Here is a 16,117-nt window from a genome sequence, read left to right on the forward strand (position 1 = left end):
ATCTTTTTGCTTACTGGACAATATGAATGACATACTGCAGAGTCTGGATTGTTATCTTCCCCTGAACACTGTTAGATTTTGTTCTAGTATGCAGTTAAATTCCCAGCAGACTCCCCCACTGATTGTTTTAGGTTTTACTCTGTTAGGGTGAGCTACTTCAGTTTCGTATTTTGCCCTTAGTCCTAGTCCTTAGTCCTTAGGCCTGGAATGTGCTATTCTGTATGTCTAATGTATGACCCTTCTGAGTTTCAAAGAAACACTTGAAGTGTTTATCAAACCCTTCTAACTGGGAAAAATTTGAACTCCAAACTTCCCTCCAGCACCAGGTATCTGCTGGAATCTATAGCCAGCTCTTTCTCACCTTTCCTGTTTTCCCCTGGGAGGAGAGTGAAAAAGCTGACTTAAAACTCAACATTAAAAAAACAAAGATCATGGTGTCCAGCCCCATCACTTCATGGCAAAAAGATGGGGAAAAAACGGAAACAATGACAGACTTTATTTTCTGGGGCTCTAAAATCACTGTGGATAGTGACTGCAGCTATGAAATTAGCTTGGAAGAAAAGCTATGACAAACCTAGACAGTATATTTAAAAGCAGAGACATCACTTTCCCGACAAAGGTCCGTCTAGTCAAAGCTATGGTTTTTCCAGTAGATGTGTATGGATGTGAGTTAGACCATAAAGAAGACTGAAGAATTGATGCTTTTGAACTGTGGTGTTGGAGAAGACTCTTGAGAGTCCCTTGGACTGCAAGGAGATCTAACCAGTCAATCCTAAAGGAAATCAACCCTGAAAATCAATTGGAAGGACTGATGCTGAAGCTGAAGTTTCAGTACTTTGGCCACCTGATGAGAAGAACTAACTGGAAAAGACCTTGATGCTGTGAGAGATTGAAGGCAGGAGAGGAAGGGGATGACACAGGATGAGATGGCTGGATGGCATCACCAATTCAACGGACATGAGTTTGAGCAAGCTCCGGGAGACTGTGAAGGACAGGGAAGCCTAGCATGCTGCAGTCCATGGGATCACAAAGAGTCGGACACAACTGAGCAATTGAACAGCAACAACATGAGAGTCTTGCGCTGCTCATAAATATGGGACTCAATCAAGAATTTGAAGGCAATTAGTTATCTCTTATCTTCAGGTAGGTTGCCAGATTCATGTTTGCTCCAACCTGACTTCTCAGTTTACTAAGACTCCCTTTCTGCTTAAAGTCTATGTCCAAAGATTCATGCCAATCCGTAGGGGGTGGGGGGCATATCCTCAAGGGAAAAGCTGGTTAAACATGTATCTCCCCCAGTGTCTTTAGCTTCTTTCAAGGATGGTACCTGTTTCAGCTTCTATTGTTTGGTCTTCAACACCTCAGAAGTTGATTTTTATATTTTGTCAAGTTTATAATTCCCAACAGGAGGGTTAATCTGTTAAAAGCCACTCCACCATCACCAGAACCAAACTCCCTAACTATATTTTGGGCTTCTCAGGTGGTACAATGGTAAAGAATCCGCCTGCCAATGCAAGAGATGAAAGAGACACAGGTTCACTCCCTGGGCAGGAAGATCCCCTGGGGGAGGAAATGGCAACCCACTCTAGCATTCTTGCCTGGAAAATCCCATGGACAGAGGAGTCTGGCAGGGGGGGGGTCACAGAGTCAAACAGGACTGAGCACGCATGCAACAGGAACTGTATTTGAAATGTAAATACATCTTACCTGGGGCTTTGCTGGTGGCTCAGATGGTAAAGAATCTGCCTGCAATGTAGGAGACCCAGGTTCGAACCCAGGGTTCAAAAACCCTGGGTTGGGAAAATTCCCTGGAAAAGAAAATGGCAACCCACTCCAGTATTCTTGCCTGGAGAATCCCATGGACAGAGGAGCCTGGTGGGTTACAGTCCATAAGGTGGCACAGAGTTGGACACGACTGAAGCGACTTAGCATGCACGCACACCTACCTAATGCATTAGTGAACACGTAATTCTATCACAAATTATGTATATTAATATTTTGAAAACTTTTTTCAGTATACTTATTTCCCTTATAATCCTTTTTTTTTAATGGGAAACATTATTCTGAAAAGTTTTCAAAGGCTTTACCCAAGAATTTCCAACACAAAAAGATTAAGAACTTCAAAAATATATGTTAAGAATTCCTGGCCTTAGAGACTCCTTCCTGCTGCTGCCATAGGTTTCCTGCAGTTGAGGGAAGACGTTTCTCCAGGATTTCTTCATTCATTATCTACTGAGGACCTAGCATGTGTCACGGACTATCCTAGGGCCATGAGACAGGACAGTAAATAAAACCAAGTCCCTCCACTCAAAAGTCAGCAGTTATACAAGTGTTCTTTTCACATTTCCAAGTAGAAGGATCATTAAGTCTTTCTCCTCTAATTACGGGGTTACCTGACATGGAGGAACAGCCACTAGCTCACACATATTAATTGGGTAAAATTCTGAGAGGTTCTACTCCCAGGGGTATTTGTTCTTGTCCCTCTTCACACTGGTCTACTGTTAGAGCCACCACCCCTTTCTTAAGTGGAAGAAAAGGAAGTTTCAAACAGAAAGGAATTGTCAGATGCTGCAGGGAAGCCAAAACCGAAGGGAAGACCAACCACTGGATTTACAGCCTTTGGTCATGAGAACCCATTAACGAACTCAAAGCTGGTGTGGGGACAGCAGCCACCCTACTGGAGGCAAAGAAGTGGGAAGCAGCAGTGTGACCCTTCTTGAAGTTTGGCAGTAAAGTTTAGAGGGAACAGCTAGGCAGGGAGGTAGGGTGAAGAGACAAACTCTTTTTGGATGAGAAAAGCTTTGCCCTTTTTAAGGCTGAGGGGAGACAAAGACTGAGTTACAATGAAGTTATTAGTGGGCCAAGTATGGCTAAGTGACAACTCAGAGAGATAAACAGCATAGAACAACCATTCAACAAAATTTAGTTCTTGGGCCCAATTAGTATCCACTTTTTTGTGGGGATTCCATAGCACTCCTGTGCTCTGAGTGGACTTTCTGCAGATTCCTAAGCCCGGGGTTTCTCTAGTGGTTCAGTGGTAAAGAATCCACCTACCGATGAAGGACTTCTTGGACTTGCCTGGTGGCTCAGACAGCAAAGCGTCTGCCTACAGTGTGGGAGACCTGGGTTCGATCCGTGGGTTAGGAAGATCCTCTGGAGAAGGAAATGGCAACCCACTTCAGTACTCTTGCCTGGAAAATCCCATGGACGGAGGAGCGTAGTAGGCTACAGTCCATGGGGTCGCAGAGTCAGACACCACTGAGCAACTTCACTTTATCAACGCAGGAGACGCGGGTTCGGTCCCTGGATCAGGAAGATCCTCTGGAGAAGGAAATAGCAACCCACTCCAGTATTCTTATCTGGGAAATCCTGTGGCTAGAGGAGCCTGGAGGGCTATAGTCCATGGGGTCACAAAGAGTTGGACACGCTGAATGACTAACACCACCACTACTTAAACTGAATTGGAAGACGAATTGACCTGAAACTAAACTTAAGGCTTCCCCCCCCCCCTCCTCCCTGTCAGGTGTCCACATCTTTGGGGGTGTGCTGCCACCTACTGGAAGAGTGATGAAAGTGGTGACAACCATTTGCTGTAGGGAGCTGCTTTTCTAAAATGGCTGCAAAACCCTCACCAAGAGACCAGACAGGCGCTGAGAAGGCCTAGGATTAAGAGGTTTGTTGGACTCCCTAAATCCAAGTGCTACAGGGTAACCACCCTTCATCTTCATCCCAGTGGAAATCACCATAATATCCCTGACTGGAATAACTGTAGTATATAGTGCTTGACAATCTCCTTCCCTTGACGGGAAGGAAGAACAGTTAGGATTAAAGAACTGTTTTTCTGCTCATCCTGACCCACAGCAGGTTAGAGACACTGAGATCAAAGCCTGGCACACCATGGATACAGCATAAGCAGCATTAGCTGCTAGTGGGTTAGCAAGCCAGCAAACGCTAATTCATGTTTCTAGATGGCCAAGTTGTTTATTACACCTTCAGGTTTAAACCCAGAAACTTGTCTAAAGTTGAGCTAAGCAGTCAGGGGTGGTACCCACAAGAGACAGCTGCTGGATAATGGAAAAGGCCCTGGAGACCTAGAGACCAATCATACAGGCCCTTCCTAAATGTCCAGTTTGTGACAGACTGAGCTGCCATTGATGCAAATTTCCACACGTCCAGTCAAAAATTCTACACGTTTGCTTCAAGAGGTAACAGACAACATGAGCCATCCCAGATGGCTCAGTGGTAAAGTATTCACCTCCCAATGCTGGAGACACAGAAGACGGAGGTTTGATCTCTGCATTTCCCATGGAGTAGGAAATGGCAACCCACTCTAGCATTCTTGCCTGGATAATCCCATGGACAGACGAGCCTGGTGGGCTACAGTCCATGGGGTCACAGGGTCTGACACGACTGAAGTGACTCAGCCAGCATGCACTAGCACAAATGGCTCCAACTAATTAGATCTTTTAAATCTAGAAAATATAGGTCACAAAGGGTTCATTTTAGTTTTTAGGTTTCGTTAATCAGATGATATCCCTATGCTGGCTTTTCTTTCTAGCAGAACCAAATTTTCAATCTTCCCTGCTTCAAAGTAGGTATTTATCCTGACCTGTTGTACAAAAGACTTGGCAGATAGTGAAGTGACACTAATAAAGAATCCACCTGCCATGGAGATGTGAGACTAAGGTTCAATGCTGGGTTGGGAAAATTCCCTGGAGTAGGAAATGGCAACTCATTCTAGTATCCATCCTTGCCTGTAATACTAGAGCCGCCTAGTAGGCTACTGTCCATGGGTCACAAAGAGTGTACCAGAGTGACCGAGACATGGTGCATCACATGTCAAGGTTTAGACACCCTCACTCCACCAGCAACTCAGAGCCAGAAATCTGCACCAAGGACTGGTAGTTTTTCCCCATGGGGTGGGGACAGGTTGGGGGTGATTCAAGTGACATTATTTATGCCACTGCTGACCTGACTGGAGGCAGAGCTCAGCTGGTAATTCTGTGATGGCACTGGATCACCTATTTTCAGCCCGGTTCCTAACAAGGTTGGTGACCCCTGGTTTCTTTCAGCTGGCCTTCTATTCCACTAGTATCTTTCATTCTTTCTATCACCTAGGGCACTGTTTTTCAACTAAAATGTTAATCCCTTGACCTAGGTCTCTCATGTGACCTTTATTTGGAAGTGGGGTGGGCAGGGAATACTTGCACAATGTCTGAATTAACCCAGTGCAAAACTGAAGGCCTTTCTTGTCAGTTTTAACCAAAGTTGTTGGAAGCTTTCATTTTGGCCCATTCACCCCAGAAGAATTCTCATCAGGCACTGCTCTTGTATGCTTATCTAAGAGGCTCAACCAAAGCGTTCCTAGCCCTCTTTCCAGAGCACTTTTTCAGGACACCTGACCCTCAGGACTTTTTGTAACTGGGATAAGATCATAGCAGGCTTTCATATGAAGACACACAAGGCTGCAGTTGTTACTTCAGTAGCCATTTCACCAAAACTTATGGCTGGGACACTCAAAACCAAAGCAGAAACATCTTCATCAGGGGTGGAACAGATATGGAATGGTAGAACTTGGCTCCACCATGCTCTACTCTCAGTGATATTCTAGGAGAAACACTCTAAGACAGGAAGTACAAGGCTGGCACCAGAGTTCTAGGACTTTTAATCTGTCCCAAAATTGCTGAAGCAAAAATCATGATAAAACGTTCTGCTTTCCTTTACACCCCCCAACGCAAAAAAAAAACAAAAAAACAAAAAAACAAACTCTGTAGGAAAAAAATGGTTTTGTACATGGGAAGAAACAATATAAATTCAAAACTTACAGATAAGGGTTAGCTCTATCACTCTTTAAAAAGTTTATACGAATATCCAGTCAACACCAACAGGGTTACCTCCCTTGAAATGTTATCTATACGGATTTCCAAGTAGACCACAGAGCTGTATACTGTCTTGGAATGTCCTCAGAAGGCTCTGTCATTGATCAGTTAACAGAGTAAAAACCCCAGAGTCCTTTCTTTCAAATGGAAGAGGGAGAGACAGGGATAGAAGAAACTATTCAAACTTCGTCTTCTTTCCTTGTGGCTTGTGGTCTCCTCCTCCTCCTCTGCCTCCTCGGAAGCCTCCTCGCCCTGCAGAAAAGCAAGACATCATTAAACAGGCTCTAAAAGCCAGTCATCCCTCCCCAGCAGGGTGAGTAAGGACTTGGGGACTGATGCGGAAACATGGATCTGCAGGTTGGGAAGTGCATGGCCACATAAACCAGTGAACACAGCAGGGTGGCCCTCCACGCTTCTTACCTCCAAAGCCTCCCCGGCCTCTGCCACCAAAGCCACCTCGGCCACCTCTGCCACCACCTCGGCCTCCAAAGCCACCTCTGCCTCCTCCTCGGCCACCAAAGCCACCTTCACCCTTAGGTTTGGCCCAGTCCAAAGTGACTTTGTTTCCATCGATTTCACCATCTTCCATGGCCTCCTTGGCAGCTTTGGCATCTTCCTCGCTGTTGAAGTCTACAAAACCAAACCTAAAACACCAAATGAAATTGCCTGTTATAAAGCACACATATGCCAAGTTTAATCTCACGTTTCATAGCGATCCCATAAGCCTTAAACTGAGAAGACCCAGGTGAGAGCACTTCCCTACAGAAAGCTGAAACAGAATGTCTCACAAAACAGCTTAATAGGCCTCTGTGAAGACAGAAGGCAACAACGCTAGCTCCGTGAATTATCTCTTCTTCTCGTGCGAATCCTCAACTGTCACTGATTGACAGAAAGGAGCTCAGTGAGAAGACTCAAGGTGGGAGAGCCGCACATTTCCTGCCTCTTACCCTTTGGAGGATCCAGTCTCCCGGTCAGTGACTATCCTTGCTCGAATAGAGCCATCAAACGACTCTTTTAACGTCTCTTCTGTGGTATCCTCAGAGAGACCTTTGACAAAGAGAGTTTTGGATGGCTCTGGGAAATAAAAATAAAAACTGTATCAGTCACAATCCATGAAAACACTGGATTTACGTTACAGTCTAGCATCTGACTACTGGCTAAGAATGCTTCCCCTAGCAAATGCTAGCCTTTCAACTTAAGAGTGTCTATATGAGAAAAAGCAGGTTAAAGCAACTTGGGTCAATTAATGCTTAATTCAGCAAACGGTTTGGACCAAATTCCACGTAATGTTTACACTGATCACCAGAGCAGTTAAGAATCTTTTTATGGAAAACAGAAGCAGCAGCAACCCAAATAAGTGACAGTAGTCCTAAAATAGGCAGCTATAAACACAAGACAGTGAACCACAGGGCAATGTGCTGCTCAGTGTTGACTTAGCTGGATCAGAACTTGACTATCTAGAGGAATTTTCTTGAGATTTCATCAGTTACTTCTCAGATAATCAGTCATCATATCCAGTATCATTTACTCAGCAGCAACAGAAAGAAGCAAATGTTCTTCTGTAGATCTCAGGACCCAACCACAAATTCCTGTTAACAAAGTGACTTACGGCTTCTTGCATTAGGTGATCCCCTGGGTCCTTGCAACTCCAGTCTGATGGCTCTGCCCTCAATTTCCCTTTTATTACATGAATTTAAAGCTTCTTTAGCATCTTCAAATGAAGCAAATTCTATAAATGCATACCTGAGGATTAAGTCAATACTTAGAGTAAGTTACTAAGCACATGACTCTGCTGCTGCCACCAAGCCTTTTTCCTCAAGCAAATCCTTAAACAATGCAGCTTCTGCTAAATGTGAGAGCATGATTTCACTTCCACAAGACAACTCTTAAAAAGCCTGTTAACTGGTGACATAAATATACTTTACCCTTTAGATTTGCCATTTTGGTTCTGGGGCACCTTGATATGAGTTGCTTTCTCAAATACTTCCTGAAGAGTTTCTTCCGTTGCACTATAGGAGAGGTTGCTTAAAACCAGGGTTTTTGATTCACCTATAAATAAAGAGATGTCAAGTTAAGACTCTGAAGCAGTACATCCCAACTTAAGTCACAGTTGTACCGTGTTCTCCAAGAACTTCTGTGCTTCAGAGAGGTAACACACCAATGTTAATATAGGTGGAATCCTACTTGCTGCTGCTAAGTCGCTTCAGTTATGTCCGACTGTGCAACCCCATAGACAAGCAGCCCAGCAGGCTCCCCTGTCCCTGGAATTCTCCAGGCAAGAACACTGGAGTGGGTTGCCATTTCCTTCTCCAATGCATGAAAGTGAAGTGAAAGTTGCTCAGTCATGTCCAACTCTTCGCGATCCCATGGATTACAGCCTACCAAGCTCCTCTGTCCATGGGATTTTCCAGGCAAGAGTACTGGAGTGGGGTGCCATTGCCTTCTCCATCCTACTTGCTACTCAACATCAAATACCTGTTAAGTACTTACATGCTGGTTCCTTCCATTCCTACTGTGCAGATGTGCAAGCTGACTATAGCCCTGTGTCTTCCTAGAACAATATTCTAATTTAAATGCACACAATCTAAGTTCTTTACAGTATAAAACATACAAAGGAAGCTAGATTTATCTATGTTCTAGCACAAATATTTCATATAGCTCTCATTCAAGACAATTACAAATAGACGTATAGCATGCTGATCTACATCCAGTTTATCCACTATATAAAGTACAAAGATGCAAAGGATTTCTTTTCTCTCCTAAATTTCAGAACCCAGAAGGAAACTTAAATTCTTACCACTCCAAGTGCTGTTCTTTCCACCTCTATGGTCTTGACTTTGACCTTTCTCTCCGGTGTAGTACAGAGAAATGGATCGCCCATCTATCTCTGTTCCCTGCTTTTCTTCCAAGGTTTTTTCTGCATCAGCTTCTGTCTTAAATTCAATATAAGCAATCCTACAATAGGGGGAAAAAAAGGAAAGAACTCACTTGGTTTTAAAAACCATATTAATTCTCTCTTAATCTCAGCAATATGACTATTTCAGACAAGTAAAATAAAAATGCCGTTTTATACTAATTGAAATGGTCAAGGTTTCTGCCATTTTCCACTTTTCAACTAAAACTTTCCTCCCACTACAGAAAGCTTACCCGATACTTCTAGAAAGCTAGGCCTTAGGTAGTACTTTTATGTTAGTTTATAATAAAATTATTCTGAATTAGGTACATTATCCTCACTGTACAGATAGGAAACTGAGGTTATAGAATAATTTGCCCAAAATCACAAACATAGGAACGTTAAATAAACATTTCTTCTATAAATTAAAGTGCATTAATTTTAATGAAACATTTCAGTAGACACAAAACATACCCTTTACTCTTTCCATCCTTGCTGACTAATCTGATCTCCACAGCATCTTCAAACACTTCTTTTAATTCATCCTGAGTAACTTTGTAAGGCAGATTTTTAGCCAGAAGTGTTCTTGCATCTCGATCTAGATTAAAAAAAAAAACATAAAAATGAACTGAATGGCTTAAAAGACCCTTCTTGTCCCAAAGATCAAAGACTGACCAATGTACAAGTTCTTGCTAAAATTTTTATGGACTTTTCTGGTAGTCCAGTGGTGAAGACTGAGCTCCTAATGCAGGAGCACAGGTTTGATCCTTGGTTGGGGAATTAAGACCCTGCTTGCAACAGGGCACAACCAAAAAAATTATAATTTTTAGATTTCATAATGTAAAAGGCACTCTGCTATTATATATTATGGAGATACAGCAATGGAAAAACAAACTGTTTTCACAGCTGACAGCTAACTATGTGCTGAACACTTAAAAAGAGAGCTAAATATCATATGCTATGTATATAAAGTGTTCAGTATGTTTTAATTTAAAAGACTATGGGAAAAAATACTGTAGATAATTCCCTCATGGTCCAATGGTTGGGGCTCTTGTGCTTCCACTGCTGCATGGGGCACGGTTTGATTCCTGGTCAGGGAACTAGGATTTCATAAGGTATACAATGCAGGTGCCCCAAATAAAAAGGTGATGAACACACACTTGAAAAGTGACAAGTGTCTAGAAAAGGGTAAAAGATGCAGAGAGAGTAGTTAAGAGATCTGCTCTAGTCCAGTGAGGAAAAGACTATCAATTTAGATATACTGAACCAATTATTTTTTAAGTCTAGCAAGCAGTGCCAAGCACTGATGTAAACATTTAACATTCTAATTCATTTAATCCTCAACATATGAGGAAGCCAAAAGAAAAAGGTTAAACTACTTACCCCAGCTTGTCTACATTAAATTAGATACATAGCTATGAACAAGCTATCAGTATCAGCGTTACCTAAAGCTTTACATACCTTTCTTACTGTCTTTTCCCTTTGGTTTTTCTAGTTTAATTTCATTGCCAAAGACTTTTAAACCAGTGAGTTCCAAGGCTTTTTCCAGGTCTTCGGCAGATTCAAAATCCACATAGCCAAACTTCCTTTAAAGTGAAGAGACAAAAATTTTAAAAATTACAGGTCAGGAGGTGGTGGGACAAACCCACAAAAGTCACAGCTACCAAGTACTCTGGACAAGCAGTAACACTAACATAATAGTGCAAACCAAGATTAAGAAGCACCTGTACTATTAACAAAATTAAGTTAAGCCCTTTAAGATGGGGCTACAGAACAAGGTCTATAAGTATCAAGACCTAATGATGCAAGTTCATCTCTGAGATCTTCATTAGCTACACTGCTGCTTAACAACTAATAGCACATGATAAAAGAACCTGTTTAAGCACTAAGAGAATCCTGTTTAAAAGCATTCACTATTATGGCTTTTCAGGTCTAAGAAATGTTTAGTTTGTGTAATATCAAAAATTAAGGGGAATTATGAAAATTTCAATTTGGGGGTTTCACAATTTGATAATCAGATTATTTAATTCAATAATATCTAATTTTTGAAGACTTTTAGATATTCTTGTTTAAGAATAATGAGCTAAGGTCCTAAAATTGAAAGGAAAAAGCAACAGCAGACCCACAAACAATGTGTGATGTTATGACACAGGCCCCCTATACTTACCTAGACACACCAATTCTGACATCAACAACAGCAAGATCATTTTTAGCAAAAAGATCACTGATACCCGTTTTCAATTCAGGAGCAGATTTATTGAAGTTCAGATTTCCAACAAAGAGATTGAAAGACGTAGTTGGTTCTGTGCCTATACAAAAATTTTCTCAAATTAGTCAATTTTCCAGTATACTTAAATATTAATCAAATTATTTCTGTACACAGCACATCAGCACATTGAAATATAACATCAGGTTTCAGTATTAAGTCCCTTTATTGTTCATCACTTGTGCTATGTGGTATCATTTCCCAATCCCCCAATTCTCTAAGTTACCTTCCACTTTTTGTTTCTTGGCTTCAGGAGCTGCTTTTTGTTTGGCCATTTCCTTCTTTCGTTTTCCAGGTGCTTCTTTGACAGGCTCTGGACAAGAGTTCAAACAATCTATGTCATCCACAAGCGTCATCCACACATACTCAAGTACCTCCTTTTAAACAAAACTCATATCAATGTACTTGAGAATCCAACTCATTACCTTCTTCCTCTTCCTCCTCTTCCTCCTCCTCCTCTTCCTCCTCATCGTCGTCGTCGTCTTCATCATCGTCATCCTCTTCCTCCTCCTCTTCATCATCATCATCATCATCATCCTCTTCATCTTCATCTTCAGCAGTGCTCTTAGCCTTCACAGGAACAGCTTTTACTGGAGCTTTCTTTCCTTTGGCTGGTACAATCTCCATAGGTTCTTCTTCAGAGTCTGAAAGAGAAACCACCTAGTCAAAAACTGAGTTCTATCCCAGTTCATGAAGACCTAAGGGAAAATAAATGTAATCTTATTCATGCCACTGTGCTTAGAGCTATGATAAGTAAAACACAGAATGAGCTGTTTGAAGCATTTTACTCAGGAGCAGCTATAGTCTGTGGGGTTGCAAAGCATAGAAAGGACTCAGCAACACAAGCAGGCAATCTTTCATGGGTCCCAATCTAGTGCATCACAATCAGCCCAGAGAATCCCTGGGATGATTCTTATCTAACCCCCCAGGTTTTCAGTAATATGTAGTTCTACCACCCGCACCTCATCCCTAATGTACCTTGCAAACAGGAGTCCAGGAACTACCAATACAATGCCTTACCATCTTCGTCCTCCTCATCCTCCTCCTCCTCCTCATCGTCGTCATCATCGTCATCCTCGTCATCCTCATCATCTGTGGCAGGAGCAGCACCAAAAGCAGCAGCTGCCTTCCTCACTGCTGGCTCATCCTCCTCTTCATCATCATCGTCTTCCTCTTCACTGTCATCTTCATCTTCTTCATCACTGTCTTCCTTCTTGGCATTCTTGCCGTTCTTTGCTCCCTTGCCTGGGGTGGCTGCTCCCTTCTTACCAGAGGTTGCTACCACTGCTTTGCCTGGGGTGGCTCCCTTTTTGCCAGGTGTAACCACTGCTTTGGCAGGTGTAACTGTCTTCTTGGCTGGCATAGCTGCTGCCTTTTTGCCAGGGGTGACAACTGCTTTCTTTGCTGGTGTGGCAACTGCAACCTTTTTTGTTGGGGAAACCACCATCTTCTTTGCTGGAGTTGTGGCAGCCTTCTTGCCTTTTTTCTGAGGGATAACAACCTTTAAGAATAAACAAAAAACAACATAAGCTTGTTTTCAAACTCAAAGAGTTGTCCCATAAATGAATGCTCAACTCTAGCACTGCCTCAGTTCACCACCACATGCACCAGATGTGAACAAGTTAAAAGGTAGGGTCAAATTAACATGTTCTGTACACTTGAAGTCACAGTCTTAATCTTGCAGGAGCTCTAACACAGACCCTGAAAATAGACTAGATGCCACTGCATGGGCTTAGACAAAGTTTTAAAACTTAATTTTAAGCCTCAATAGTTTTCACATCTGAAAATAACTGTTGTTCAGTCACTAAATCACATCCAACTCTGGACTGCAGCCAGCCGTCCCTGTCCTCACCATCTCCTGGAGTTTGCTCAAATCCACGTCCACTGGGTCAGTGATGTTACCTAACCATCTCATCCTCTTCTGTCTGCCCTATTCTCCTTTTGCCATCAACCTTTCCCAGCATCAGGGTCTTTTCCACTGAGTTGGCTCTTTATACACTGCTTTAAGGATTATGACTTGACACATAAAGCCTTAACACATAGAGAAGACAACCTGTTAAATGTTATTAAGTCATTTGGGGCTCTCACAGTGGGTGGAGGTAGGAAGTTCAATGAATGCTCATTCTTAGAACCAAAGAGAAAATGGACATCAAAAAAGGCCAGTGGGATAATCAATAGTGGCAAAGTTAGTAAAGACCACATTAGCTTGATAAAAACCATCACTTGTCTATATTTAAAGTTACACTCAAAACTACTTTTTGTTAACTATTGGTTTTATCAGGTAACATGTGCCAAAATAAAACCTTCATTAAATTCTAAATAAGAAATATGAACAAATAAAGCAATGAGTCTTCTTTACAGTGAATCAACAGTAGCTGGGAGTTCTAAATAAGTGCTAATACAATGAAAGGTGGCAACTCTCAATCCACACCACTGTAACAGTGATTAGTATTATCAAACTCATACAGGGTAACAGAGACCAACTGATCCTACTGGGAAGCTAGAAGAATCTGATAAGGCTAACCTCAGACCTGAATATAATGCTCAGAGCTGCCATTCGCAGGACAGTTAACTGTCCACCCTGTTTATCTGGTATGTAGAACTCACTCTGTTTATCTGGTATGTGGAACTAACATGTTGAAAGTGGAAAACTAGTGATTTACTACAATATATCACACCAAGCCCTGCAGAAGGTGTGCACGCATGTGCATGCACATACACACACCTACAGATCTTTGCTCTCAAGTTCATTCAAATATTCTTGTGCCATCATGACAGGTCAATACAACTTTGTGAAATGCTCGACCATTACGACAGGTCCTATGTGAATTAACAGAATCCTGGTTTTTCTGCCAATATTTTCAGACATCCAATACCACCTGCTTTAAGTCTCCATTTTGTAGTTTAAGGCAATTCAACATTGAACTATATACAATTACCTCTTCTCCACTGCTCTCATCGTCTTCATCTTCTGACATTTCCTCATCTTCACTATCTTCTTCTACCTCCTTTGGGGGAGGAGCCATTTTCTTGGAGTCACCTTGATTTTTACCGGCCTAAAACAGACGTGACACATTACACCCTCCCTCATTTCAAGCCATTCTTCATAGCAAAACGGCACTAATGTCCCTTAGAACTCCCTCTTCATACTGTTAACTACAATTTACATAAAAATTATCCTTCATACCAATGTTAACACAGGGCTTCCCAGGTGGCGCTAGCGATGAAAGAACCCGGCTGTAGGAAACATAAGAGACGGAGGTTCAAACTCCGGATCGGGAAGATCCCCTGGAGGGTATGGCAACCCACTCCAGTATTCTTGCCTAGAGAATCCCATGGACAGAGAAGCCTGACGGGCTACAGTCCATGGAGTCGCAAAGAAATGGATACGACCAAAGCGACTTAGCACTCAATTTCCTACGTATTTTCTCTCAAGTTCTTAAAAAAAAAAAAAACTTTTGCTTTGGATAAAAAGGCTACTCTCTTCTTGCTACGTTCTTTAAGCACACCCCTTTTTAAAAATTACACCTCCAACCCGAATCGAACCTTGCTTCATCGCACCGTTTCTCAATGCGGACTACAACAGGACCAATGTAACTGCCAACAATTCGAGGCCCTTCAACGTGAGGAAAACCACCTTGAAAAAGCCTTTGAGGTAAACTGTGGCACCAAATCCCACCACCCTATTCTGAAGGCAGCTTTAAAAAAAAAAAAAACCACGTCTAACCCGTAGTCTTCTATTAAGACTTCCTTTCCCAGGTTACCAACCCCGCCCCTTTCAGCCCTGGAACGGCCACGTGGGACAAGTCGCAGGCCACCACGTGCGCGCAGCCTGGCGCAGAAAGCATGCGGCAAGGCCTCCTGCCGGAGCCCCGCTCCCGTCCACCCGCCCCGCTCCCGTCCACCCACCCCGCTGGACCGGGACCGGAGACGAGGTGCACCGCCGCCCTCCCCGCAACGCCAGGTCCCTCCGCAGGCCGCCGGCCCTACACGGCACGGCCCACGTGGCGAGCCCCGCGCCGCGGCACGTGCGTCAGGAGGCGGGGCCCCGCTCCGGCCCGTCGCAGGAGTTTCGCCTCATCAGTCCGAGGCCCTTCTCCCCCTCCCCGCTCCCAGCCCTGAAGTCCTTCCCCGCCGCATTCACTACCAGCGCGGCACCTGCCGAAGCTCTTCACTTCGCTACGAAGCAGCTAAAAACGCGAGACCTCCCAGCTAATCGCGCGAGACTTCCCACAGCATGGCGCCCTCGAACGCGCCCGGGACGGCGCGCAGGCCCTCCTCCTGGCGGCGCAGGGCGCGCGCTCCTCGAAAAACGGGCCTTGATGTCCGTGCTCGCGCGGGCAAGGCCTCTTACCTTTGCGAGCTTTACCATGATGGCGGCTTATGACGGCGGAGTGTGTGGCGAGCGAGTGGCGCAGACGAGTCCAGAGGAACCTAAGCACCGTCGATGGCGGCCGCTAATCCCTGAGCGCGTACGCTTGGCTGCCAGCTAGCGCTCGAGACTGAGGCGAAAGACTGAGCCTGCCCAGTAATCGCCTCTGGAAAGGCGACGACGGCACCCTCGTGACTCCGCCTCGACCAACCAGATTTCGCGTCCCTCTCATGAGCCAATCGCGAGCCTCTAGCTGAGAACGGCGTGGGGCGGGGCGCGGGCCGGAGTGGGCGGGCCGACGCGGCCAAGGAAGGGGGAGGGGATTCGTGGCGGCGGCCTGGGGCGGGACTCGCTTTGTGCAAAGCCAGCTCTGATTGGGCTATTGGCGCGCGGTATCCGGAGTGCCCATCCACGGCCCGCGCTCTCGGCGCCTGCGCTTTGGGACGGACATTTTGGCGCCGCGTGTTCCTTAACTCCCGGGCGGTGGATACCAGTTGTCTCTGATTTTTCAGTCAGGGAGGGTCTTGTCTGCCTCGGAGGGCTTGGGTTTCCTGAGAGGCTTCACGGGCGGCCCCGGCCCACATTCTACACAAAGCCTCCTGGAGGCAGTGCAGATAAGAGTTTGTCCCGTTTCCTCTCTAAAGAGCCCAAGACTTTCGGGAATTCAGACTCCACCACGTTGAGCGCCCACCTTAGTTCCCCCTGCT

At 44.3% G+C, this 16,117-nt stretch overlaps 1 protein-coding gene and 3 non-coding genes across 4 annotated transcripts; all 4 read right to left on the reverse strand.

The window, feature by feature from the left end:
- Positions 1 to 5,634: 5,634 nt before the first annotated feature.
- NCL (nucleolin) lies at positions 5,635 to 15,602 on the reverse strand. Its single transcript, XM_061388147.1, has 14 exons — positions 15,393 to 15,602; positions 13,978 to 14,094; positions 12,059 to 12,539; positions 11,464 to 11,682; positions 11,265 to 11,351; positions 10,940 to 11,081; positions 10,234 to 10,358; positions 9,247 to 9,370; positions 8,677 to 8,834; positions 7,805 to 7,928; positions 7,489 to 7,622; positions 6,827 to 6,953; positions 6,300 to 6,523; positions 5,635 to 6,131 (listed from the first exon to the last, which is right to left on the reverse strand). The coding sequence occupies exons 1-14, from the start codon at positions 15,408 to 15,410 to the stop codon at positions 6,055 to 6,057; spliced, it is 2,157 nt and encodes a 718-aa protein (XP_061244131.1). The 5' UTR covers positions 15,411 to 15,602; the 3' UTR covers positions 5,635 to 6,054.
- LOC133236129 (small nucleolar RNA SNORA75) lies at positions 6,657 to 6,790 on the reverse strand. Its single transcript, XR_009732755.1, has one exon. It is a non-coding gene; the product is annotated as a small nucleolar RNA SNORA75 (small nucleolar RNA).
- On the reverse strand, positions 7,317 to 7,396 carry LOC133236209 (small nucleolar RNA SNORD20). Its single transcript, XR_009732788.1, has one exon. It is a non-coding gene; the product is annotated as a small nucleolar RNA SNORD20 (small nucleolar RNA).
- On the reverse strand, positions 11,155 to 11,224 carry LOC133236180 (small nucleolar RNA SNORD82). Its single transcript, XR_009732769.1, has one exon. It is a non-coding gene; the product is annotated as a small nucleolar RNA SNORD82 (small nucleolar RNA).
- Positions 15,603 to 16,117: the final 515 nt, after the last annotated feature.

The sequence above is a fragment of the Bos javanicus genome, chromosome 2 (assembly GCF_032452875.1).
Source record: "Bos javanicus breed banteng chromosome 2, ARS-OSU_banteng_1.0, whole genome shotgun sequence".
In the NCBI taxonomy this organism is placed as follows: Eukaryota; Metazoa; Chordata; class Mammalia; order Artiodactyla; family Bovidae; genus Bos; species Bos javanicus.